The sequence below is a fragment of the Ranitomeya imitator genome, chromosome 7 (genome assembly GCF_032444005.1).
Source record: "Ranitomeya imitator isolate aRanImi1 chromosome 7, aRanImi1.pri, whole genome shotgun sequence".
In the NCBI taxonomy this organism is placed as follows: domain Eukaryota; kingdom Metazoa; phylum Chordata; class Amphibia; order Anura; family Dendrobatidae; genus Ranitomeya; species Ranitomeya imitator.
This window is the reverse complement of record NC_091288.1, coordinates 56729549-56755799: the sequence shown is the minus strand read 5'-3', so window position 1 is coordinate 56755799 and position 26251 is coordinate 56729549. Positions and strand designations below refer to the sequence as shown.

Here is a 26251-nt window from a genome sequence, read left to right as displayed (position 1 = left end):
CTAGCTTTCCTATGAAAAGGTCTTGCCTGTGGACTATTCTGAATGACTTTTCCAATCTCGTAATTTTCTGCACCTGATTGTCCAGCATACGACATGTTTACACCTCACTAAATGGCCAAACTCCCCACACGGGGCCGTATCGACACTTGGCACCAGCACCCGTGAGAGTGCTGTTTGTCTGAAGAGGTGGGTGTGCCCGCTTTTGGTCGACGGCACTGCCACTGGGTCCCTCCTAGTACAATAAAGTGTCTCTGGCGGTGGTGGTGCACACCCAACGTCAGACACACCGTTGTAATATGAGGGGCCCTGGGCCTGTACCGCCGGCCACAAGACAGTTCCCCCCCCAGCTCAAACAGTGCTCTACCACTTGCAAAATTATCTCACAGCTCCACCAATGTTTAGTCTATGCGCTGACATCCTTCAATGCCTGCCACTGACAATACCATTGTATTGACATTTTTGTTATGTTAGGCCTTCGAAGCCTGTCTGCGGTCACTCCTTCCACTATGCCTCCACTGACCACACCACTGCTGCCCGTGTACCCCTGGAACCAATTTAAAATTGCCTACAGCCATGTGTTATTATTTTAGGCCTTCGATGCCTGTCTGCGGTCACTCCTTCCACTAGGCCTCCACTGACCACACCACTGCTGCCCGTGTACCCCTGGAACCAATTTAAAATTGCCTACAGCCAGCCCAATTTTTTTATTTTAGGCCTTCGATGCCTGTCTGCGGTCCGTTCTTTCTACTACTACTACACTGACCAGGCCACTGCTGCCCGTGTACCCCTGGAACCAATTTAAAATTGCCTACAGCCATGTGTTATTATTTTAGGCCTTCGATGCCTGTCTGCGGTCACTCCTTACAATATGCCTCCACTGACCACACCACTGCTGCCCATGTACCCCTGGAACCAATTTAAAATTGCCTACAGCCAGCCCAATTTTTTTATTTTAGGCCTTCGATGCCTGTCTGCGGTCCGTTCTTTCTACTACTACTACACTGACCAGGCCACTCCTGCCCGTGTACCCCTGGAACCAATTTAAAATTGCCTACAGCCATGTGTTATTATTTTAGGCCTTCGATGCCTGTCTGCGGTCACTCCTTACAATATGCCTCCACTGACCACACCACTGCTGCCCGTGTACCCCTGGAACCAATTTAAAATTGCCTACAGCCAGCCAAATTTTTTTATTTTAGGCCTTCGATGCCTGTCTGAGGTCCGTTCTTTCTACTACTACTACACTGACCAGGCCACTGCTGCCCGTGTTCCCCTGGAAGCAATTTAAAATTGCCTACAGCCATGTGTTATTATTTTAGGCCTTCGATGCCTGTCTGCGGTCACTCCTTCCACTAGGCCTCCACTGACCACACCACTGCTGCTCGTGTACCCCTGGAACCTATTTATAATTGCATAGAGCATCCTTTTTTTAATAGTAGGCGTACAAAGTCTGTCTGCGGTTCACTATTGAAATTGTCCTCCACTGCCCAGAGCACTGCAGCTTGTGTACCCCTGTAACTTTTTTCTGCTGCAGTGAGCCACATTTTTGGTTTGAGTCCTACTACCTGTGTCTGTCTGCGCCACTCAATTCAGCTGTGTTCCTTTGAAAAAAGCTGAGCGTCAATAGTCTTGTTTTCAGCCTCTAGGAATTTTAAAACTGCATTGGGTGTACAACTTTGGTAGGGCCTACTAACGGTGTCTGCCTCCCCAAGGTGTTCCCCAGGTTTCCTCTCCATTGCTTCAATCTTCATGCTCTCGTTTAGTAGTTGTTGGAAACTACGCTGCATTAGGCCTACAAATTGGGTATGGGGTGTAGAGAGATGGTGTGTTCCACTCCAAGGTGTTCTCCAGGTTGCCTTTCCTGAACTTCTATCTTCAGGCTCTCATTAAATTGTAGTTAAATGGAACAACTGCATTTGGCGTACTAGTTGGTTTGGGGCCTACTATCGGTGTCTGCCACTCCTTGCTGTTCTCCTGGTTTCCTGTCCTGAAATTCCATTTTCAGGCTCTTGTTAAGTAGTTGTTAATGTTAGACTGCATTTGGCCTACTAGTTGGGTTGGGGCCTACTATCGGTGTCTGCCACTCCTTGCTGTTCTCCTCAACTGAACAAAGCTGGGCCGCCTGTTTACTACGGTTGCCAATTTTGAACTGCATGTCGACTACTTACTGATTTGGGCCTACTCTCTGTGTCAGCCTCTCATTCCAGTTGTCCTCCACTGCAATGCCCCCTGGTTAGTCCTGTGTCACCAATTTTGAACTGCATTTAGCCCACTTTATTCTTTGGGCCTATATCTGTGTTTCCCCCTCATCCTGCCCATTGCCCAGCCAGTGATAGATGAGTCTGCTGGTACATTGACCCATAACACAAAATTCCCCGTGCACGCTACACAGCAAGATTGTGACCCTGCTGAAAGTCAGGTTCCTCTTCACGCATACCATACCACCTTACACGGGGACAAAGAGGAAGGTGCAGATGAAAGTGCAGGTTCCTTCATCAGGTGGGGGGAGGAATACTAGTTGGCGACGTCACTGGCACAGGGCCTCTCATAGTACGCAAAAGTGTTGCTGCCGGTGGGAGGCGCCCCCGCCGTGCAAACACACCGCTGTACTTTGAGGGGCCCTGTGCCAGTGCCAATGCCAACGAGTGGGCCCCCCCTGCTTGCTCAGGTTCACAGCACTTGCAAAGTTGAAATACTTACCTCTCCCTGCTCCACTGCCGTGACGTGGTCCAGATTTACTGGGCCCACTAATTACTTGAACCAGCCCTACCCACCACAACTTTAGCCAAATGACCCCCAATTTCAAATGCCTTCCAATTATTATAAGGTAAATTACGATTGACAAGCTTCTTTAACAAGAATGGATGTTTTTGCCATTAAAATGGGCAGTGTAGGTGTTTTCCTGGCCTCCACTCACTGCCGACTATGCTCCCCCATTGACTTGCATTGGGTTTCGTGTTTCGGGCGATACCCGACTTTTCGCGATAATCGGCCGATTCCACTCGACTCGACTTCTAAGATAGTCGGGTTTCGCGAAACACGGCTCGACTCTAAAAAGGTCAAGGTCGCTCAACCCTAGTGAACACTGCACAACTTGAACTGTTTTTTTTTTTTTTTTTTTAGAAGGTGGGTAGATAATTTTCTGCAAAGAGCACACAACGTCCCTGTTTTCAGAAAATATTTGTGTACTGGTGTTAAGATTACATTTTGATAATTTATGTTTAAATTTGAGTAAAAAATAAATAAAAAAAGCCCTTGCAGCAAAAGGGTTAATGAACTTACCTGCCCATTGCCATTCAGTGTTGCATATTCTCCAAGCTGTGAAAACAAAACATTGTCAGCAAAGGTTTCCGAGATAAGACACCCAACCCTTCGGGTTATTTCAAGCACATGAAAATTAGGACTCTAACCTATATGAAATCAATATTAGCATGGTTTCAGATAAATGGGTTGTGCAGGTAAAAAAAATAATAATTTCTCATATTACGTAATATTAAATTAATAGAAGTGGGTATCTTGGAGAGTGGGTATAAAGTAAATTTCTTCACTTGTTTTGCATTACACAGGCAACCTATTGATTTGAACAGGCAGACTGTAATGCTTTATTTCCCCTGTGGTGGCGCTGCAGGGAAATTATACATCTCCTTCCAGGTTCACCCACATATTAGAGTTGATTTGAGCTTATTGTCAAGAGACCCTTCAAACGGGTATGAATTGTGGAAAGTAGAGAACATGGTGTCCAGATCACTCGGTGCCAGCCTATATCTTTCCAATATGTTATAGCCACACCTTCTGCATGGCAGATCAATTTTTTCAATAAGGCCTGGACTAGGTGGTAGTTATGTGCAAAATCCTAAGCATAAGCCCTCCTCATCCTCCTTTCAAAGTTTATCATCTTAATACATTGCAGTCATCATATTATATGGCACTGTGTACTTACAATTGCTCATTTTGCCTTCCTACTCAGATAATTGTTCTCTTTTCTCTGCTCTGTGTAGAAACAGGAAGACCCTCGTCCCTGCATTTATCATTCCCCCTCTTCAAAACTTGACCCAGCTGCTCTCTGCTCCCCCCTGCCATTGACTTTTGCAGTGACTGATGACTCATACAGAGAAAATTGACCTCCTGTTTCTACATGGAGCTTAGAAGGATTCAGCTAGTCAGTTTTTAATCATGTGACGTCATGGACCTAATGGAAAAGAAAAGAATGATCTGGGTACAAAGGCAAAATGAGCAATTGTAAGTACACAGTGCTATATGATGATTGCAATATATTAAAGGGAATATCCGGGACTTTAAAAAAAATGTGCCTAAGCTGTTGTAACCAGCGCTAGTCACTGACCTCTCCTGCCAGAAATTCAGCTGCTCCCTGTCAACAGAGCAGCATTTTCTCTTCCTGTTGACAAGGTGGGACTGCTGGTGTCTTGCTGATTGACAGTTAGGCAGGGGAGAATCAGCTGTCAATCAGCATGACATTAGTAGTCCCACCCAGTCAACAGGAAAAGAAAATGCTGCTCTTTTAACGTGACGTCAGTAGAAGTCTGTGACCACTCTGTGCTGGCGCAGAATGGCGCTAAGCACAACTGGCAGGTAGGTAGCAAATACCATCTGGTTAGTGCTTAGGCAAATTTTTATTTTTTTAAAATCCTGGATATCTCCTTTAAGAGAATAACATTTTTGATGGCCGTGCTTCTTTAAACAGTATCAATGCTTCATTTGCTCATTGGAAAGGATGCCAAGAGTCCAATATATACTCCTTTGCTTCAAAGCATAAGGATTATGTTAAAGGGGCAGTCTTAACACAGTGCTTCAGGAGCGAACTCCCCCGCTTCTTGCTTACAGAGGGGGCTATGAATGCCTCATGATTGACAGTTTGGACCTGTGGCATGGCTGAGCCGCTGATTCAAATTGTGCGCTCACCCGTGCTGCTAGCACAGCCACCTTTGCCTCTGCAGCATTAGAGGAGGACAAGAGGGACTAAACCTGGCCAGATCCTGTGATCCGGTCAGCTTCTGAGCAGCACCTGCAATTTCTAAAGCAAAGAGCTGGTCAGTGATTGGCTCCTGGCCTAGGAGACCAGCCACCTCTGATAGACTGCAGAGGTAACCGATAACCTAGGCAATGAGCAGTACGCAGCAGAATTAATAACTAGCTATACTTTTTGGAGCATGGACAGAATTTTTAGAATAAAACGTAAATTACAAAGTTGCTTGTTTTTACAAACACTTTATTTTTAACTACCGGATTTATCATGGTGAGATAACCCCTCTTAGGGCTAACCATTATCGGGATTGAAATAAATATTTTATCCTCTACTCTTTGGTGAAGTCAAGGTTTAACTAATTTTTTTTCTTGTTTTAATATATTAATTGAAATCAGTTTTTCAATTTTGGGAAATTTCACCACAAAATGTATAACTTACAAGTATTTTTCGGAATCCATTCCTTACTCGCACATACAATTCTGATTGTTCCAGTACCAGTATAATGGTCCCTTCTCGGAATGTCTGACCCAAGTGAAGCATAGTCTGATAAGTATGCAGAACTGTAGCCTAATAAATAAAAACGGAAGAACGCCAGCATTAGAAATAAGCTGAGCCAACCATTGGTCTTAGGTCTTGAAAAAGTCTCACATTTCATGAAGGACAAGCTGCAAAGCTTTAGTTGACCTTTTAGAGATGTTGGTGCCAAGCAAGATTTTTTTCTTCATGTGTGTGCAAGGTCAATTCTTCCTACATCTGCTTTTGGCTTACGCTTACTACTTACCGTGGAATATCCTCCTGAACCTCCTGGTGGTCCGGGTGGCCCTGGAGGTCCTGGTGGTCCTGGAATGCTTAAAGCTAAAAATAGATAAAAGAATATTTTTGGAAAATAATCATATTTACGGTACATTTTCTGCTCTGTTTGACTCTGACATTTTGTATATACCATGTTTCCCCCCAAAATAATAGCCTCAATCCTCAAAAACTCCTGCCCTGACAAAGGCAGTCCACAACTAGCCTCCCAATGTGCAGCCTGAAGCGTTTCTTCACTTGATGGAGTCTTCAGGAGACCTGTAGCACCAGTAGGGTCTCTATGGTAATTAGTGCAGTGTAAAGTGGGTCCCTTCCTGTAGGATCCTGGGCCTCCACCTTATGCCAAAGGTCACATACCCTCGTTCGAGCCACTTTTCTCCTTTTTAGGCAGCACTTTTTCATTTTAATGACCTAGTAAAAGTTAAGTTTTAATATACATTCTCACGTTTTGCCGTATTGTACTTGACATTGTGAGGTCCTATGAATTTTGAGTTGGGCATTTATTCCCACGCTATGGCTTTTTCTCTGTTGTATGTGGTGCCATCTACTGGCTAAATATTTAATTTCCATTTTTTAAATTTATTATTCTCCATCTACTGTTTACCCCCAAAAGAATAGCACAATAGAGTTGTCAAGTGAACAGGCTCTCACATACAAATCTGTGTCACTGTCAGGTCTCCCTGGATTCCACAGCGGTTGGCTCTCTCTGCTGTTCGGAAGCAGTATCACTCACATGGAGTTAGTGAGAGCGGAGTGATACTGGGACCCGACCGGTGTGTGAGAGCGGAGTGATACTGGGACCCGACCTGTATGTGACAGCGGAGTGATACTGGGACCCGACCTGTGTGTGTGTGTGAGAGTGTAGTGATACTAGGACCCGACCTGTGTGTGAGAGCGGAGTGATACTGGGACCCGACCTGTATGTGAGAGCAGAATGATACTGGGACCCGACCTGTGTGTGTGTGTGAGAGTGTAGTGATACTAGGACCCGACCTGTGTGTGAGAGCAGAGTGATACTGGGACCCGACCTGTATGTGAGAGCGGAGTGATACTGGGACCCGACCGGTGTGTGAGAGCGGAGTGATATTGGGACCCGACCTGTGTGTGAGAGCGGAGTGATACTGGGACCCGACCGGTGTGTGAGAGCGGAGTGATACTGGGACCCGACCTGTATGTGACAGCGGAGTGATACTAGGACCCGACCTGTGTGTGTGTGTGAGAGTGTAGTGATACTAGGACCCGACCTGTGTGTGAGAGCGGAGTGATACTGGGACCCGACCTGTGTGTGAGAGTGTAGTGATACTAGGACCCGACCTGTGTGTGAGAGCGGAGTGATACTGGGACCCGACCTGTATGTGAGAGTGGAGTGATACTGGGACCCGACCTGTGTGTGTGTGTGAGAGTGTAGTGATACTAGGACCCGACCTGTGTGTGAGAGCAGAGTGATACTGGGACCCGACCTGTATGTGAGAGTGGAGTGATACTGGGACCTGACCTGTGTGTGAGAGCGGAGTGATACTGGGACCCGACCTGTGTGTGAGAGCGGAGTGATACTGGGACCCGACCTGTGTGTGAGAGCGGAGTGATACTGGGACCCGACCTGTATGTGAGAGCGGAGTGATACTGGGACCCGACCTGTGTGTGTGTGTGAGAGTGTAGTGATACTAGGACCCGACCTGTGTGTGAGAGCGGAGTGATACTGGGACCCGACCTGTATGTGAGAGTGGAGTGATACTGGGACCCGACCTGTGTGTGTGTGTGAGAGTGTAGTGATACTAGGACCCGACCTGTGTGTGAGAGCGGAGTGATACTGGGACCTGACCTGTATGTGAGAGCGGAGTGATACTGGGACCCGACCTGTGTGTGAGAGCGGAGTGATACTGGGAACCGACCTGTGTGTGAGAGCGGAGTGATACTAGGACCCGACCTGTGTGTGAGAGCGGAGTGATACTGGGACCCGACCTGTGTGTGAGAGCGGAGTGATACTGGGACCTGACCTGTGTGTGAGAGCGGAGTGATACTGGGACCTGACCTGTGTGTGAGAGCAGAGTGATACTAGGACCCGACCTGTGTGTGAGAGCGGAGTGATACTGGGACCTGACCTGTGTGTGAGAGCAGAGTGATACTGGGACCCGACCTGTATGTGAGAGCGGAGTGATACTGGGACCCGACCTGTATGCGACAGCGGAGTGATACTGGGACCCGACCTGTGTGTGAGAGCGGAGTGATACTGGGACCCGACCTGTATGTGAGAGCGGAGTGATACTGGGACCCGACCTGTATGTGACAGCGGAGTGATACTGGGACCCGACCTGTGTGTGTGTGAGAGTGTAGTGATACTAGGACCCGACCTGTGTGTGAGAGCAGAGTGATACTGGGACCTGACCTGTATGTGAGAGTGGAGTGATACTGGGACCCGACCTGTGTGTGAGAGCGGAGTGATACTGGGACCCGACCTGTATGTGAGAGCGGAGTGATACTGGGACCCGACCTGTATGTGACAGCGGAGTGATACTGGGACCTGACCTGTGTGTGAGAGCGGAGTGATACTGGGACCCGACCTGTGTGTGAGAGCGGAGTGATACTGGGACCCGACCTGTATGTGAGAGCGGAGTGATACTGGGACCCGACCTGTATGCGACAGCGGAGTGATACTGGGACCCGACCTGTGTGTGAGAGCGGAGTGATACTGGGACCCGACCTGTATGTGAGAGCGGAGTGATACTGGGACCCGACCTGTATGTGACAGCGGAGTGATACTGGGACCCGACCTGTGTGTGTGTGTGAGAGAGTGTAGTGATACTAGGACCCGACCTGTGTGTGAGAGCAGAGTGATACTGGGACCTGACCTGTATGTGAGAGTGGAGTGATACTGGGACCCGACCTGTGTGTGTGTGTGAGAGTGTAGTGATACTAGGACCCGACCTGTGTGTGAGAGCGGAGTGATACTGGGACCCGACCTGTGTGTGAGAGCGGAGTGATACTGGGACCTGACCTGTGTGTGAGAGCGGAGTGATACTGGGACCCGACCTGTGTGTGAGAGCGGAGTGATACTGGGACCCGACCTGTGTGTGAGAGCGGAGTGATACTGGGACCCGACCTGTATGTGAGAGCGGAGTGATACTGGGACCCGACCTGTATGTGACAGCGGAGTGATACTGGGACCTGACCTGTGTGTGAGAGCGGAGTGATACTGGGACCCGACCTGTATGTGACAGCGGAGTGATACTGGGACCCGACCTGTGTGTGTGTGTGAGAGTGTAGTGATACTAGGACCCGACCTGTGTGTGAGAGCAGAGTGATACTGGGACCTGACCTGTATGTGACAGCGGAGTGATACTGGGACCTGACCTGTGTGTGAGAGCGGAGTGATACTGGGACCCGACCTGTATGTGACAGCGGAGTGATACTGGGACCCGACCTGTGTGTGTGTGTGTGAGAGTGTAGTGATACTAGGACCCGACCTGTGTGTGAGAGCGGAGTGATACTGGGACCCGACCTGGGTGTGAGAGCGGAGTGATACTGGGGCCCGACCTGTGTGTGAGAGCGGAGTGATATTGGGACCCGACCTGTGTGTGAGAGCGGAGTGATACTGGGACCTGACCTGTGTGTGAGAGCGGAGTGATACTGGGACCCGACCTGGGTGTGAGAGCGGAGTGATACTGGGACCCGACCTGTGTGTGAGAGCGGAGTGATACTGGGACCCGACCTGTGTGTGAGAGCGGAGTGATACTGGGACTCGACCTGTGTGTGAGAGCGGAGTGATACTGGGACCTGACCTGTGTGTGAGAGCGGAGTGATACTGGGACCCGACCTGGGTGTGAGAGCAGAGTGATACTGGGACTCGACCTGTGTGTGAGAGCGGAGTGATACTGGGACCTGACCTGTGTGTGAGAGCGGAGTGATACTAGGACCCGACCTGGGTGTGAGAGCAGAGTGATACTGGGACCCGACCTGTGTGTGAGAGCGGAGTGATACTGGGACCCGACCTGTGTGTGTGTGTGAGAGTGTAGTGATACTAGGACCCGACCTGTGTGTGAGAGCGGAGTGATACTGGGACCTGACCTGTGTGTGAGAGCGGAGTGATACTGGGACCCGACCTGTGTGTGAGAGCGGAGTGATACTGGGACCCGACCTGGGTGTGAGAGCGGAGTGATACTGGGACCCGACCTGTGTGTGAGAGCGGAGTGATACTGGGACTCGACCTGGGTGTGAGAGCGGAGTGATACTGGGACTCGACCTGTGTGTGAGAGCGGAGTGATACTGGGACTCGACCTGTGTGTGAGAGCGGAGTGATACTGGGACTCGACCTGTGTGTGAGAGCGGAGCGATACAGGGACCCGATCTGTGTATCAGGGCGGAGCGATACTGGGATCCAACAGCAAGGGACCTGACAGCAATGCAGATCTCTGTGTGAGAGTCCATCCATCGTTAGCACTTGCCAGCTGTAATTGTTTAGGGTCTGGTGAATGTGATTTTTTTGGGAGGTGTCTGCTTTCTTTAATTAAGGGTCAGTTGTATTACTTAACTCTTGTAGCTGCCTGGATAATTCCTCACTGAACTGCAAATAGAGCTTATTTTTTTGAAGTAGGGCTTCTATATCAAGCCTACTCCAAAAAGGCAGAAAATTCCTGCTAGGCTTATTTTCGGGGAAACACGGTATTTTGGGGTACAATCAATTCTAGCGATGTAAACTATTTGCAATTCTAACTTACTTTTTAAAACTGTACCTCTCCACTCACCTGGTCTGTTGGGTCCAGGATACGACTGGGGTCCGGGAGGTCCTGGTGGTCCTGGAGGTCCAGGTGATCCCTGCCTTCCTTCATATCCTACGCCTGGAGCTCCTGGTGGGCCACGTGGACCCGGAGGACCTTGGACAGTGTCTCCTTTAGCTCCCTGAAAAATGCAAGTATATATATATATGTCCCCATATTTAATGTAAATAAACATTATGGAAATAAGATGTATTTCATAGGAGCCACTTACCGGCAAGCCTGGATATCCAGGATTACCTGGAGGACCTGGAGTTCCTTGGCCATGTCCACCTCCAGCTTCTCCTTTCTCTCCCTTTTCTCCCTAAAAACAAAAATTCCAGCATCAGGAAGATCAATGATACATAGTACGTAGAATCAAATCATGTCAATGCTTTTCATTTACAGAATTTAAAGAGAACACAATTTTCTTTATTTTTTCATAAATCAATAGTAAACGCGGAAGTAAGAAACGACGTAATTTCTCTTATTCGAGAAATCTGCTTCTTTCTCCTCCTGGACTGATTAGACATTCTCAAAATTCACAATTCACGTGTAAAGTCGAGGTCTTCAGTGCATACAGATCATTTTTCATTGCTCAGATAGGGGTGCAATTGGTGGTTATAAAGGTCTATACAGAACTGTAACGGTTTCAGAAGAAGTTACAGCAGAATGTCTGTCCGCCTCATCCCCCTCCATAGGATTTTAAAAGCACCAACTGTCATCTTTTATCTCGGCAATGTGAAAATCTGTCTTCACTGAATACAGAATTTACCTGTTAATTTAGAGTGAAAGACACAGATTTTTCAGATGCAATTGATTACAAAGTTGTTCATTTTCATGTGTAGTATTGATTGATGAAAAAAGAATTAAAGCAACAGTTACTCTTTAATTACCCTTCCAGTGGCCGTACTGAACCTAGATACCTATGGTCAGACTTGTATTGTACATGTATTTTATTACAGCGCAGGACATATAAAACCTATAGTTTGTAGGGGATAAATCTTTTCAACACATTTTTTGGATACAAGACTGACTACATCAGGGCCATAAATGACTACTATATCGGAGTGTATGGGGCATAAAGCACAAAACAAGTGCAAATTTAACTTTACATTTATGTTCATATATTATCACATCATAATTAAGCTGCTTAATAGATCTATGCGGTACTTATAGTGATGTTCTGTAAACTCAAAATATGTTGCCCTGTGCGTGTACATGAGAAATAACCATTTCGGGCCAGTATATGTTTTGTACACTGCATTTTTTAGCAGTTTCTTCCCATGTGATCTCTAGTCACTAGAAATGTAGACAGATTTGTGCAGTTTGTGAGAGAGAATGAACAAGTAGGGAGATAAGTGACTAGTATGTGGAGATAGAGGCATTTTTCTCTAATAAGATATGTTACATTGGTTCTTATCTTCCCCTGTATTAGTGATTTATGAAATAACATGTAATTAATCTTTAACTTGACAAATGAGTTGTATATCAGGATCCAGAAAAAATGCTTAAAGGGCTTGTCTGAAGCAAAGTGAATTTCATACCATATGTCTAACTATTTGATTATTATGTCACTCACACTGCTTCTATCGCCGCCCCCTGATGACATCTCGATTCAGGGAACGAGACAACGGTGACTGATGTCGGGCAGCGTAAGCGAAACTATGGTCACTTCTTCATCACTACTACTAAAACAGGATATTATCAGGAGAGAGCAGAGACAGACACAGTAGTAAGTGACTGCAGCACCGCCCCTTAATGATGCTTCATTTCAGGGAGGAAAACAATGCAGTGGGAGTGACAGCAGCCCCAGCCATGCAATCCGGATCTGTTTTTAGAATCCCCAGTGTATGCTGGGTGACTAAAATAAAACATCCTCATCAGAAGAAAAAAAAAATGGAAAGCACATTAGAAAGTGGTTAGAATATTAAATTAAATACTTAAATATATAGTATGAAATTCACTTAGTATCAGACTACACCTTTAACTAGCTTGAAACCAAATGTAGGCCATTGAGAATGTGTGCCGATCCAAAATATCACAAAGTGTCAAGGTGACAATTGGTACAACTGTATGGTTTAAGGCTCCAATATACATAAACGCAAAGTCTGTCAAAACCACCAATTTTATGGGGTGGGGGGGGGGGGGAGTTGCAGACTCTACTTTAATAGCAAATTTTAAGAGAAAGAAAGAATGCTCACATGGGGGATAAGTGGCTACAAGATCTTCTTTTCCCCTTTTCCTATTATGATCAGGTTTGGCAAAAATATGGGAAAGCCGGGAATAATAGCTGTGAGATTTACAAGTGTTCATGGAACTTAGATGTAATGAAGGCCACATTGGATTCAATATGCTAAACCTTTATTCCCTGGGAACCGTAATTTCACTCTTTCCAATTGAAATAAACATGCTTTGCTGAGCAGCTTTTAACTACAGCAATTGCTACCTTTATTGCCTTAAAGGGAATCTGTCAGCAGGTTTTGCTCTGTAATCTGAGAGCAGCATGTGGTAGGGGCCAAGACATAGATTTCAGCGATGTGTCACTTATTATGCTGTTTGCTGTTATTTCAATACAATAAATGTTTTATCACCATATCATCCCTGCCTGGACTACAGCTCCTGTGAGCCCTGGTCTGACCACACCCCCTCCTCTGATAAGCAGCTCACTGTCAATATACAATGTACACAGAAAGCTGTGGTGTGGGCGGGGCTACCATTCTGAGATCTGCTACATGCTACAACTGATTGTGTCACAACTGCCGCACTCACTAAACTAAGTGACACATCATTGGAATCAGGGTCTCTTTTCCTACATTATGCCACTCTCAGATGAGGTGACAAAAACCTGCTGACAGGTTCCCTTTAAGGCTATTAGTAATTATTTAAAGGTAATTCCTCTAAAGTCGAATGTAGAGATGAGCAAATATCTTCGGACCCCTCCTTATTCGACAAGGTATAGCACTTACCAAAAAAGCTGCCGCAGGAACCCGGATCGCTCCTGATCAGCTGTTTGGCGCCGCAGCTGCATGTGTGGCGGCTGTGTCACAGTCACAGCATACGCATGGAGAGCCTGTGTGTTGTGACTGTCACACAGCCGTACACATGCAGCTGCGGCACCAAACAGCTGATCAGGAGCGATCCAGGTAACCGAGTTCCCGCAGCAGCTTGTCTGGTAAGCGCTATACCTTGCCGAATAAGGTGGGAGCCGAAGATATTCGCTCATCTCTAGTCAAATGCAATTACATTTCATCGCTCTATCCTTATATATCACTCACCCGCGTTTGTAAATCTCTAAAATCATATGGGAAATTTCCTAAAATAGAAAAAAAAAAAAGCATTTTAATTAAAAATCTGCTAATCGTTTAGGATTTAACAGTTGTCGACTTGAGCTAAAAATCCCATGACGTTAATCTCCTGTGATTATCAAAATATGATACGGACTCATGCAGGCAAGGAGCGCCTGCCTCTACACATCTGGCACGATACATTTATATAGTTTTTCTGACATTCATAAACAAAATGTTAGAATTCAGTCTGTGTGTCTGTACCAACCACGAGGGGAATCTTAGGCGCTTACTGAATACCACTTACACATTGAACGCCATAATAAAATAGTACATAGAAAATCCCCTTCTACATCTGGCTACTGGCAATTTTTTTTTTTCTTTTCTTTTTTTACAATTTTGTGTTTTTAGTTTAATGGAATTTGGCATTGTGATTTTATTCTGTTTTTGGTTTATTTTTCCCCTCTAATGTCTTACCTGGTGGGCCAGGGGGGCCAACATCTCCTTGATCACCTTTTGTTCCTGGAAATCCTCTCTCCCCTTTCTGACCTACGATAATACAATATGAGAGTTTAATCATTGTATTATAACACCTCAAAGCACTGATTAAGTGAAGCCCTTCCTGAAAACGTTTTCACACGACTCCTCTTTTTTCATTAGCCAAGTATCATACTTTCTAGAACAGATCCTGAAAAAGATTTCTTTAATTTAATTATCCTCCAGGCATTTCAAACTTTTGATTTTTTATCGTAATATACTTCAGTACCCTATTTTGCTATGTTCTCTCCCAAACACTATGCTGCAGTGCAGTTTCCGTGCCCAGTATATGCGCCTTTAGAAGCTCCTTTCATCTGCTGCTCAGCAAAAATCTGTATACTATATTTAAACAATCTGCCTTAGTTTGGGCGTGAGGCGCAAAGAGGCTCAAAATTCCATAAACAGATTGTGTGACTATAGTGTATAAATATTGCCGAGCAGCAGATGAAAGCAGCTTTTAACCCCTTCAAAATGGAGCCCTTTTTCGTTTTTGCGTTTGTTTTTCGCTCCCCTTCTTCCCAGAGCTATAACTTTTTTTTACTTTCCCGTCAATATGGCCATGTGAGGGCTTGTCTTTTGCGAGACAAATTGTACTTTTGAAAGACACCATTGGTTTTACTATATCGTATACTCAAAAATGGGGGAAAAAAATCCAAGTGCAGTGAAATTGCAAAAAAGTGCAATTCCACGACAGTTTTTTAGATTTTTTTTTAAACCATGTTCACCAAATGCTACAACTGACCTACCATTATGATTCTCCAGGTCATTACGAGTTCATAGACATCAAACATGTCTAGGTTTCTTTTTATTTAAGTGGTGAAAAAAAATCCAAAGTTTGTTAAATAAAATAATAATTCAAAATTAAAGAATTGCATACAATGTTCTGAGCCCTGTGCATCTCCACTATTTGTGATCTCATGTTGGGTTAGGGCTTATTTTTTGTGTGCCGAACTGAAGTTTTTAATGATACCATTTTGGTGTGGATACGATCTTTTGATCGCCCGTTATTGCATTTTAATTCAATGTTGCGGCGACCAAAAAAATGTAGTTCTGGCATTTTGACTTTTTTTTGCCCTATTGTTGGACCCCTGAAGATCACTATAAAGGTCGGGTAGTCAAATACACGCAGTTCTACTCCATTTAAATTCTACAGAGACATCTGAATACAGCGCTCTGCTCTTTCCATTGGACCTATAGATATTAAGATATTTCTAATATGTGATGTATATGCACGTCCCACGTCGGTGATTGCAGGATGCTCATGAGCTGACCGAACACAGTTATCAGGCAGATGCTGACTGTGTTACGCAGCTAGCATCTGCATGTAACAACAGCAGTTTTTAATCAATTTTTAACCATTTAAACGCTGCTGGCAATCACTGGCAGTGGCATTTACTTGTCTACCAACTGTCATTCCCCCCTTCATGATTGCGGGGTGTTGATAGGCTGTAATGACCTCCATGGATGCCATCTTAAGGCTAGCCAGTGGCTGGGATTCACAGGAGAACGTCATTTTAACTTTCTACTGTAATACAGCCGTAGGTTCAAATTAAAATAAAGAATAAAAAAGGTTATAAAGATATGAAAACAATATAAATATGGAGTCAAAAATAAAGAAGAAAAATAAACAACATAAGCATTGTTTGGTGTCATAACTCCCGTGACAGTGTGCAACCTATCAAAATCTAAAATACATTTATCTGTACTGTTATAAGATAAACCTCATAAAGAAAAAAAAAAATCAGAATGCCAGAATTGTGTTTTTTTGGGTAGCCACATCTGCCTAAAAAAGAAATGCAAAAAACTTCCACCAAAATATTATATGGACCCAAAAAGAAATGCAAAAAACTTCCACCAAAATATTATATAGACCCCAAAATGGTACTCATAAAAAAGGCAGCTTTCCTTTCAAATAACAAGCCCTCGCACAGATCCATCAACAGAAAAACATTAATGTCTCAGAACAAGGCGACACAGACCAATTTTTTTGTTTAAAATTTCAGGGTTTTTTATTTTTCTTGCCACTTAAAATAAACAAGTTTGGTTATTGCGGTAATCATACAGATCTGAAAAATCGTGCTGTTTGGTCATTTATACCAAAAAATGAGCCCTGTAAAATCAAAACTCAAAAAAACCCAATGGTGACATTGTATTGGCTTCCCCAGTTTATCGCACTTGGAATTTTTTTCCTATTTTCCAGTACATTGTATGGTCATTCCAAACTACAGGGTGGGCCATTTATATGGATACACCTGGGTGGGCCATTTACATGGATACACCTGGGTGGGCCATTTATATGGATACACCTGGGTGGGCCATTTATAAAGTTGGATTCAAAATGGCCACCATGGTCACCACTAGTGATGAGCGAATATACTCGTTGCTCCGCACGCTCGGGTGATCTCCGAGTATTTGTGACTGATCGGAGATTTAGTTTTTGTTGACTCAGCTGCATGATTTACAGCTGCTAGCCAGCCTGAGTACATGTGGGGGTTACCTGGTTGCTAGGGAATCCCCACATGTACTCAGGCTGGCTAGCAACCGTAAATCATGCAGCTGCGGCCACGAAAACTAAATCTCCGAGCAGTCACAAATACTCGGAGACCACCCGAGCGTGCTCGGGAAAACCCGAGCAACGAGTATATTCGCTCATCACTAGTCACCACCCATCTTGAAAAGTTTTCCCCTTCCCATATACTAATGTGTCACAAACAGGAAGTGGATATCACTAACCGTTCCCATTTTATTTAGGTGTATCCATATACATAGCCCACCCCGGTGTATCCATATAAATGGCCCACCCTGTACAATTCATTCATCTACCCCCCCCATAAAAAAAAGGAAGCCCACACATGGCTGTGTTCACTGTGGCCATATAAATGCGCGCTCCCGGCGTTGGGGAATCTTTTGCAGTGCGTGCGATGTGAGGATTAACAAGATCGCAGTCACATAGAGTGTAGAATGACTGCAGACTTGTAACCCAAGACCATACAACCCTATTAAGTGCAACCCCCTAATGAGACTAAAGGAAGACATTTAGGAAATTCCTTACTTCTTTCTATTTTAATATGTGAACTGATCACCCAAAAAAAAAAAAAACTTTATAGTTACAAATTACCACATTTTCAGCCCCCGGTTTATTTTACCTGGATATCCTTGTGGCCCAACAGACCCATTGTCACTGTATCCCTGAAACACAGCAAATGGCATGTAGAAGACACTGAAGTGAGGTCTATTAAATGCATATTATGTAAAGGGAATAGATTCAAATAGTTTTATATGAAGGCATTCAATGTTTTTAGAAAGTGCTCTGCAGCAATAACCTGCTAATAACATATCTGTCTATGAGATACTTACAGTGGATCCTGGAGGACCAGGTGGGCCAGGAGGTCCGGGTGGTCCCTGTGAAAAGAAAAACCACTAATGTTGTGTATGTTCACTATCCTAATATAAAAGTTTTCCTGTAAGAACATATCATTTTAGAAGTGTTGTAACGGGCAGTAACCACAAAGATGCCCAATTCCAGCGCCCTTAATAGGGTCATGATGAAAAGTCCTCCTATGAGGGGTGAGAATAAATTATTCCTCAGGGATCCCACTCACCAGTTTTGGTGGAGTCTAATTGGCTAATACTTTGTCGGAATAAACAGTGAAGATACATAAAACTCACCCGTACTCCAAATCCAGTAGGGTCTGCCGGTTCACCTTTCTCTCCCTTCAGTCCATTCATGCCAGGACGACCCTACAAATAAATGTCAGCTGGTCTTAATACCTTATTAGGGTTACAGTAAAATATTACAAAGGACCCCTCCCAAAAATAAATAAATAAATGGGACTGTGGTCTCTGGAAGTGTCATATGAAATGGTCGGCAAGTTGTATGTTATGTTTGTACACAGATTTCGAAACCTAAAATTTGTATAGCATGAATATAGTTCCTAGTACTGTAACCTATAAAAATACAAGAATGAGGTTTTTTAAGATTTGAAGGATGGAGGAGTTGAATTTCATTTGGTTACTTGGCTTTGACTAATCCCGAGATAAGATGACTAGTACGTGTGGCAAACGTTATCTAACATGTCTCATCATTTCCTCTGAAATCCTTAACGGGAAGACCGTTCAATGCTCCCATACGTATGAGTGGTTCACACCAAAGTTGTTGGGATCCACCAACCGTAAAGGGTAATTTTTGGTGACTTTGATACTGATTACTGATCCTTAAGGCATCAATATAAAACCCACAGGGTCCATCTCCCGGTGCCTGTACTGATTAGTTGACTGAACAGTCTTCAAGACTTCAGTAAATGTCATGTTTGTTCATGGTGTACCATGCACATCTCCGTACACTGGGCAGCGGTTGTGTTATCGTAGCTAAATCCTATTCACTTGAAAGGGACTAAGCCTCAATGAGCTGCAATATTAGGCACAGCTTGTACAAGATGTATGGCACTAGGCCTGGTGAATAATGAAGACGTTGCGCTCTCGAGAACGCTGCAGACTCAATCAGTTGAGTGTTGAGGGTCCCGGGAGACAGATATTAATGGTCTATTCCAAAGAGAAGCCATAAATATCCGTCCATTTAATGTAAAGAGTACAGACAACCTTTTTCTAAAATTAAACTGAATAGCAAAGAAATAACATACATTTTAATGAACACTTCCATTAGGGCCATCAGTATGATCAAATTGGACCAGTAAAGTAGAACAGTCGGTTTTTATAGTACGGAAGCAGCCACTGCAACAAATTGCTTACAAACCATAAAGATAAGTGTAGAAACAAAGGTCAAAATGGAGATCTCAACAGAAACAGTAGGATGACATTGGAGAACTTGTACATTTGATGTTATCAGAGAAGGATAGAAGTCGGGAAAGGAAGATAAAGAAAAATAAAATCAAAGACCATTTACAGAATATGACTAAAAAGGAGCAAAATGGAATAGAGAAAAAAAAGAAAAGACAAAAGAAAAATTGTAACAGATGTAGTAAACTTACAGGCCTTCCTGGGAATCCAATTTCACCTTTCGGTGCTGATGGGCCCTTAAAACAACACAATGATATATTAGCGCCGTATTATTATTGCACTAAAAATGCAGATTTTCATCTTTGTCCTTATACTTACTGCAGGTCCCATAGGTCCTTGAGGGCCTCTTGGTCCAATGTCTCCCTAAAACAAAAACAATTTTATTAAGAAATAAATTATTTTCTCTGCATCAGTCTGGTATTAGAACCAAAAGTCACCTCAAATCTCAAGGATAAGAAGCAGAAGAGCTTGGTGGGCCCAGCGGTGAGAGTGGGCCCAATAGAATAGATGGGACATACTAAGGTGGACATACTAAGCTTCTCTATGGGGCCTTGTGATATTTGTGTGAAATAGCAGGAAGAGTCCATATTTCTTCCCCTCGGCTACCTGTGCTAAGTCCTTACCTTCTCTCCTCTGTAAGCTCCGGTAATTAATGTGCCATCAGGCCCCAGCATCATTCCAGGCTCTCCCTTCTCCCCCTAGAGATGAGACCACAGTCCATTATGTAACATGTGCAATAAACAATAGACTTGGGTAAAGACAATACCTGTGATGTTTATTGCAGTCAATGGGTCGTAAAGAATTGCCAAAAATGTTGATTTTCTTTTTTTATTCCAAAAACAGTGCTACACCTGTCCCCATGTTGTATGTGATGTTACAGTTCAGACCTATTAACTTTGATAAATCTGAACTTCAATATCAGCCACAACACATTGATGGTTGGGCAAGGTTTGTGGTGTGTTTTTTATTTTTTTTATCATGCACAACCCCATTTCAAGACAAACGGATGCAAAACTAAAACGTCTTGGTTGTTCTATAATCTCCTGTGAGCCGCTGCAATCGGAGCAGTCTACTGTCATTTCTTCAACTGTACATGTTGGTTATTAACTTAATCGTTCCGATCCAATAAAAGCAACACAGTGAAAAGCATACACTCATAATAACAGGAATAATATCATAATTGATGCTTCATTTCCCCATTTCCCTCCATAAATTTTTTTAAAGGAGTTGTCTGGTCACCAAAGACGTCATCAACATGAAATAAATTGTTGGGTGGGCCAACACCCAATCAGTTGTTATAATAATGGGTGGCTGGATGTAAACACATTGACCGGAGCTATAATACACACCTCAATTCAAAGTGCAGTGTCCGCTGCCAGGTGCTGCAGAACAGCTTCATTCAGGCGAATAAGAGCTGTTCTGCAGTTCCCGGAAGCGGCCACTACACAGTGAATGGCGGTGCGCATTGCAACTCCATATAATGTTTATATTAAGCCACCCCCAGAACAGCTGATCAATGGGGTTGCAGAGTGTCGTACCTCCACTGATTGGATATTGATGATATATTCTAAGGATACTGATGACTCCTTTAATCAATAAATTATATGGAATCCAAAATGATTCCAAAGGAAAAAAAAAGTCCTTAGAAAACTATGTTGACAAAATAATATAACCGACACTGGCAGACACAATAGCAAATGCAAAGGAGCGGTGCCAGTCTGATACAAGAGTTTGGGATTTTTCTTTTTAATTACCCCAACTTGGTCCCATAGAGAATAACCTTTATAATAGAGGAAAAGCCCCTTTAAGGTTTCAGACCCCTAATGTTCACCGAGATGGTCCCTGAAAACATTATACCGTACCTGAGACGGTGGAGCATAACGAGTCTCCAATTTCTCTTAAGGATGGCATGAACGCACGCCAACATCCTTAGAACAATGTGACAATTTTTGTGTAGATATTAATTGCTCTCACCTTGACACCAGGCAGTCCTGGGTAACCCTGATCTCCTTGATCACCTTTGAATCCTCTGGATCCCTGAAACATGAAATATATTCAGTAGTCAAGGGCAAAAAAATGGGCGCATTATTAAAAACTTACATGATGTTCAACTTACTTGTTGCCCAACGTCTCTTCCCTGTAAATAGATGGAAACAATAATTGTCATAAAACATGTTTATTCTTCACTTCATCACACATCTATCAGTATTTCCTAACTAGCCTCTATCCTGTGGCAGTTCTTCCTAATGCACTGACCATGTACCTATGTACCAACAGAGTTTTCTGAGGATATTTGTTGGAGCAGACCCTCTTCAAAAACTGCTTAAAAACTCTTCTAATTCATTTCAATGGCAAATCTGCTATTCTTGTTCATTTGAGGAGATTATGAACTTTTTTTTTTTCCCCTGAAGAGATTTTGAAAAAAAAAAAAGCTTTTAAAAAAAACATGGCACTTCGAATTGGAAGAAGGAAATGAAGACAATGTTTCCAAGTCAGGCACTGTCCAATCCAAATGTTTCAAGCAAAAAACTACTCATCCAAAAGTCTTCAAAACTGCTTCAGGAACCGCAAAACACCTACAAAAACGCTTTGAAAAAGCAATTTCTGCTTGAAAAACTCAGTGTGAACTTACCCTAATGGCCCAACTAATGAATTTCATATTCTACATGATACAACATTTAGTTTAATTTGTGATATTCTCAAATTTGGTTTCACATCTCATAGTGAAGCTCCTACATGTGGGAAGTACTGGTGTAGTGTCTGGATATGATCCCGATAGCTGGTTATATTCTTCTTACCTCTCCTCCACTCACTCCTCCGATTATATCCTGAAAAAAAAAAACAAAAAACAAACATGATATTAGTTGTCATCCAATTGTAAAAATTAGTGATGCGCCAATCTGCAGAAATCTGAATTCATCCAGGAAATTACGGTAGTTTTCTATTGACTTTATTCAATGTGTTATTATGCTCTGGGGTTCCTCAGAACATTACGAGGTGAAAAAATTGATATTTGCCTTTCTATGGCCCTCATCTTGTCCACCTAGATCCCAGTTTGATCATTTCGGACCAGTCTTCATTCATAGGCCACCGGTCTTCTTCATGTCACAGGTCCCACTAGGCCTTGAGGTGTTGTAATACTGCAGCTCAACATACTGTACATCAAGGCATTGGCCGCGATGTCATGATGACACGAGGACTAGTGGGCTGTAGAGGCCCTGAAAACCCAACGGGGCTGTGACATAAAGAACACTGGAGGCCTGTGAATAAAGAGAGGAGCTCGGACAAGGTGAGAACTAGAGAGAGAGGAGCATAATTTTTTTTTTTTCTGGTCTTTTTTTAATTTAGCAAATTGATGGTAGACTGACGCAATTTTGCTAGATTCGAATCATAAAAAACTAAATAATTCTGTCTAATTTAAAATTTTCATTGTGAAATTCGAGGAGAATTTTATTTCTCTCAAAGCGATTAGCTCATCTCTAGTAAAAATGCGCATACAAGCTTCGGGGTGGTGAACAAATATACAGGAGTACAGTGTAAAAACCAAATCTGCCTACCCGGCTATCACTTGATCTGTAAATTATTTGGCCAGGAGGTCCTGGTGGTCCTGGAAGTCCAAATCCATCATGTCCAGGTTGTCCCTGAAAACAGGATTCAAGGTTACAGTTACATCTATTAAATGGCATTGTCACATAGAGCATCTATCATTGTATTTGGTGATATTATTAATAATTAGTGCAGTATAATTATTAATATTGTAGAATTCTGTGTCCTCCTTCTGGAGGGAAATTGAGACGTCCGTAAAAAAAGGTCTGTGTACGGACAGTGATTCATGGATTGGAGTCGGGTTTCCCGACCTGAACTCAACATCCTCATGTATGTCTATGAGGTTTTCGAGTTTGGGTCAGGAGACCTGGGGTCAATCTGTGCATCCGCCTTAAAATATAGGGAATTAATGTTTTTTTTGTTGGAACATCCCTTTAACATTAGAGGAAGACTGATGTTTTGGTTGACTTTCCCCAAATTGATAATTTGGAAATATTTCTCAGCTCATAGTCATCATCCATACTTACTTGTTCTCCTTTATCCCCCTTGTCTCCTCTAGGACCCTGAAGTATAAGAGAATGCCCATTAGTTGTACATTTTCTCTGTCGAGTTGCTTTTAAATACAGAAAAATCAAGAAGTGATAAATAAAAATATATACAGTAAGCTAAATAAAACAAAAATATATAAATCGGGTGTCCCAAGAAAAACACAAAGTCTTCAAATGTGTGAATGCAAAAACAGAGCGGTCCTGTACTTACCTCGAGACCCGGGAATCCATCTACTCCAGGTCTTCCATCCAGACCTGGAATTCCACGATCTCCCTAAGATGAAAAAAAAAAAAAAATATATATATATATATATATATATATATATATATAAAAGGGAAGCAAAGGCTTTATTTTTGTTATCTAATGTGTGTATGTATTAAATTAAGGGACAGGAAAGAAATATATCTTGGCACCGTGTTAGCCAGTGGATAGAAAAATATTTAGAATTGAGAGTCCTCAGTGGTTGATACCTTTTAATGGCTAACTGAAAAGATGGTAACAAATTGCAAGCTTTCGAGAATACATACGTCTCTTCATCAGGCAAAGACTAAAACAAATTCTGAAGAATCACATTTATGCACAACATAGTATAGGGGGAAAAAAAAGGAGGGGAAAATGCTTATCCATGTTTTTTTTCCCCTCTTTTTTTCTATACTATGTTGCGCATAAATATGTGATTCTTCAGAATTTGTTTTAGTATTTGCCTGATGAAGAAACCTGAGTAGTCTCGAAAGCTTGCAATTTGTTACCATCTTTTCAGTTAGCTATTAAAAGGTATCAACCACTGAGGACTCTCAATTCTAAATATTATTAAATTAAGGGAAGATTTTGCATAATGTATGAACAGGATACATTATTACCTTTAATCCTGGTCTTCCTCCTACTTGTCCCTGTAAACAGAAAAAATGTCAACTGGATTGTAGAAGCCCCAAGAAAACGGTCTTATTCCTGCCAATCGGCATGAGAAGGTCTCACATCATGGAGGTCATAAAATGCCTAAATTGATACGTGCTGCACTGTCAATAAGGCTTGTTTCACAAATCCAACTTTCATAGTCCGGACCGGTCCAAACTCAACAACTTCATAAGCTGCCGAGTTTGGATTAGGAGACCCATGGTTGGGCCAAACTTAGTGGCCCAAACTCGGACCGAAAAGTTTGGAGCGTGAAACCAGCCTGATGCGGAGCTTCAGTCTCATCCAATCTCTCTGAATTAGGGTTTCATAGGGTTCAGCTAAAGGGTGCCAGAAGACAGCAAAAGTTTTCACAACAGCAAAAAAAGTCTGCAAATTGCTGCCTTAAACCTGACAGCAACATAATGTAAGCACTGAAACCCAGATTCCAGCAATGTGCCACTTACGGGGCTGATTGCAGTAGTTTCAATTAAATTACTGTTTTATCAGCAGAGGCAAAAGAAAAGAGGCGCTCCGCCTGTGTGATATCACTCCCAGGAGATGAGGATGAACTGGAGGGTTCGTCGCTCACCTGGGTGGGATGTGTCCGGCACAACTCAGTGGAAAAGTACACTTGGTCTGAGTGTAGGGCTGCTGCTGCAGCCGCTGAATGCACATCTGGTGGGTGGAGGACATATTTAGCGAAGGGAAGGGAGGGGTGCTACCACTGCTGAAAGTGACTAGGTGGTGAGGATAAAAAAAAATATATTCTTTAATTTGTTTTTTATCCTTAATGCCTGGAATGAATTTTAGAAGTGTCTGGCCCGGGATCCACTGCCCATCTCCTTCCCTTCACTTTTTATAAGCAGGAGATTATCACTAGAGGACTAGTTGTCTCGTTCCATGTAGTCCACCATGAGCTCTGTATAACTCCACCCCCACCACTGATTGGCAGCTTTATGCCGAAAGCTGCCAATCAGTGGTGTGGGCGGGGTTGTACAGAGCTCAGCATTCAGAGAACTGCTAGATCTGCAGCAGAGAAAACAGTGATTGTATGGTAACTACAGCAAAAAGTCCAGTAAGTGACACATCAGTGGAATCATGGTCTCTGCCCCCACATCATGCTGCCCTCATATAACACACAAAAACCTAGTAAAATATTCCCTTTAAAGGGGTATTCCCAACTTTGACATGCATGGCAAATCTAGTTTATCGTCATCGTGACTACTATACATGTGAATGAAGCTCTCCATTTAGTCTATTCATTCCAGAGCAGGGAGGAAATGAAAGGGATCAGTGGGAGCATAAAGATAGGAAAGGGACCCATTTCATAATTACATGGTCATGTAGGCTTGATCCATTTATAGGATTTCTATGAAAAAATACCGTAATTGTAGCACATTTATAAATATGCAAAGTATGTGAAGGCAAGAAGTGCCCTTGCTAGAATTTCTAATGACCGTATTGACACAATCCTGCTGTAAATGCACCAGAATCTATATCGCTTATATTAGTACCTGCGAACCCCGAGCTCCGTGACTACCGTAACCAAATCCAGAACCTTCCATGTCGTCCTGGAAAACGAACCAAATGTATTACTTAATAAGTCATTTCTGAACTTTAAATCAAGTTATATAATGTTACGTGCCAACAATATTCGGCTTTTATTCCTTCAAAATGTGAATCCCGGCAAACCTACAGCCATTAATGTAACAGGATCCAACATGGACTCACAGCGGCTTTGCGCTGACTCTTAACCAAATAACGCGTTAGTCATCGAGTCATTGCTATATTATTAGTTTAGTTATTGACTAACGAACAAGAACAAGCACTCTGAAGGCCCCAATCCTCAGTTTTGTACAATTGTAGACTTTTTATTCTTTATAAAGTATTTTTATTCCTGTGATTTGGCTATTATCAGTCATATTATTCATGGCTAATGTTACTTACAAATCCAACAGCTAATCCAGGCCCAGCTGGACCAGGAGGCCCTGGGGGTCCGGGTAATCCACGTGGTCCAATTGGCCCAGGAAGTCCTGCCAAGCCGATTTCTCCAGGCATTCCTGGGATTCCGGCTTCCCCAGCGTTCCCCTATAGGC

General features: G+C 43.3%; 1 protein-coding gene across 3 annotated transcripts in view; it reads right to left on the bottom strand.

The window, feature by feature from the left end:
* COL18A1 (collagen type XVIII alpha 1 chain) overlaps positions 1-26251 on the bottom strand; it is a 234024-nt gene that overhangs the window by 11799 nt on the left and 195974 nt on the right. For all 3 annotated transcript variants that reach the window (XM_069733254.1, XM_069733251.1, XM_069733252.1), the window contains 22 exons: positions 26103-26243; positions 25670-25726; positions 24122-24151; positions 23472-23534; positions 23240-23275; positions 22724-22807; positions 21965-21994; positions 21283-21303; positions 21141-21203; positions 19790-19864; positions 19485-19529; positions 19358-19402; positions 18039-18110; positions 17727-17771; positions 17516-17558; positions 14310-14381; positions 13824-13861; positions 10781-10870; positions 10537-10690; positions 5766-5839; positions 5423-5551; positions 3283-3318 (listed from right to left, as the gene is read on the bottom strand). In XM_069733254.1, the coding sequence (XP_069589355.1) occupies positions 3283-3318; positions 5423-5551; positions 5766-5839; positions 10537-10690; positions 10781-10870; positions 13824-13861; positions 14310-14381; positions 17516-17558; positions 17727-17771; positions 18039-18110; positions 19358-19402; positions 19485-19529; positions 19790-19864; positions 21141-21203; positions 21283-21303; positions 21965-21994; positions 22724-22807; positions 23240-23275; positions 23472-23534; positions 24122-24151; positions 25670-25726; positions 26103-26243 (1443 nt within the window). The remainder of the gene's footprint in view (positions 1-3282; positions 3319-5422; positions 5552-5765; positions 5840-10536; positions 10691-10780; positions 10871-13823; positions 13862-14309; positions 14382-17515; positions 17559-17726; positions 17772-18038; positions 18111-19357; positions 19403-19484; positions 19530-19789; positions 19865-21140; positions 21204-21282; positions 21304-21964; positions 21995-22723; positions 22808-23239; positions 23276-23471; positions 23535-24121; positions 24152-25669; positions 25727-26102; positions 26244-26251) is intronic.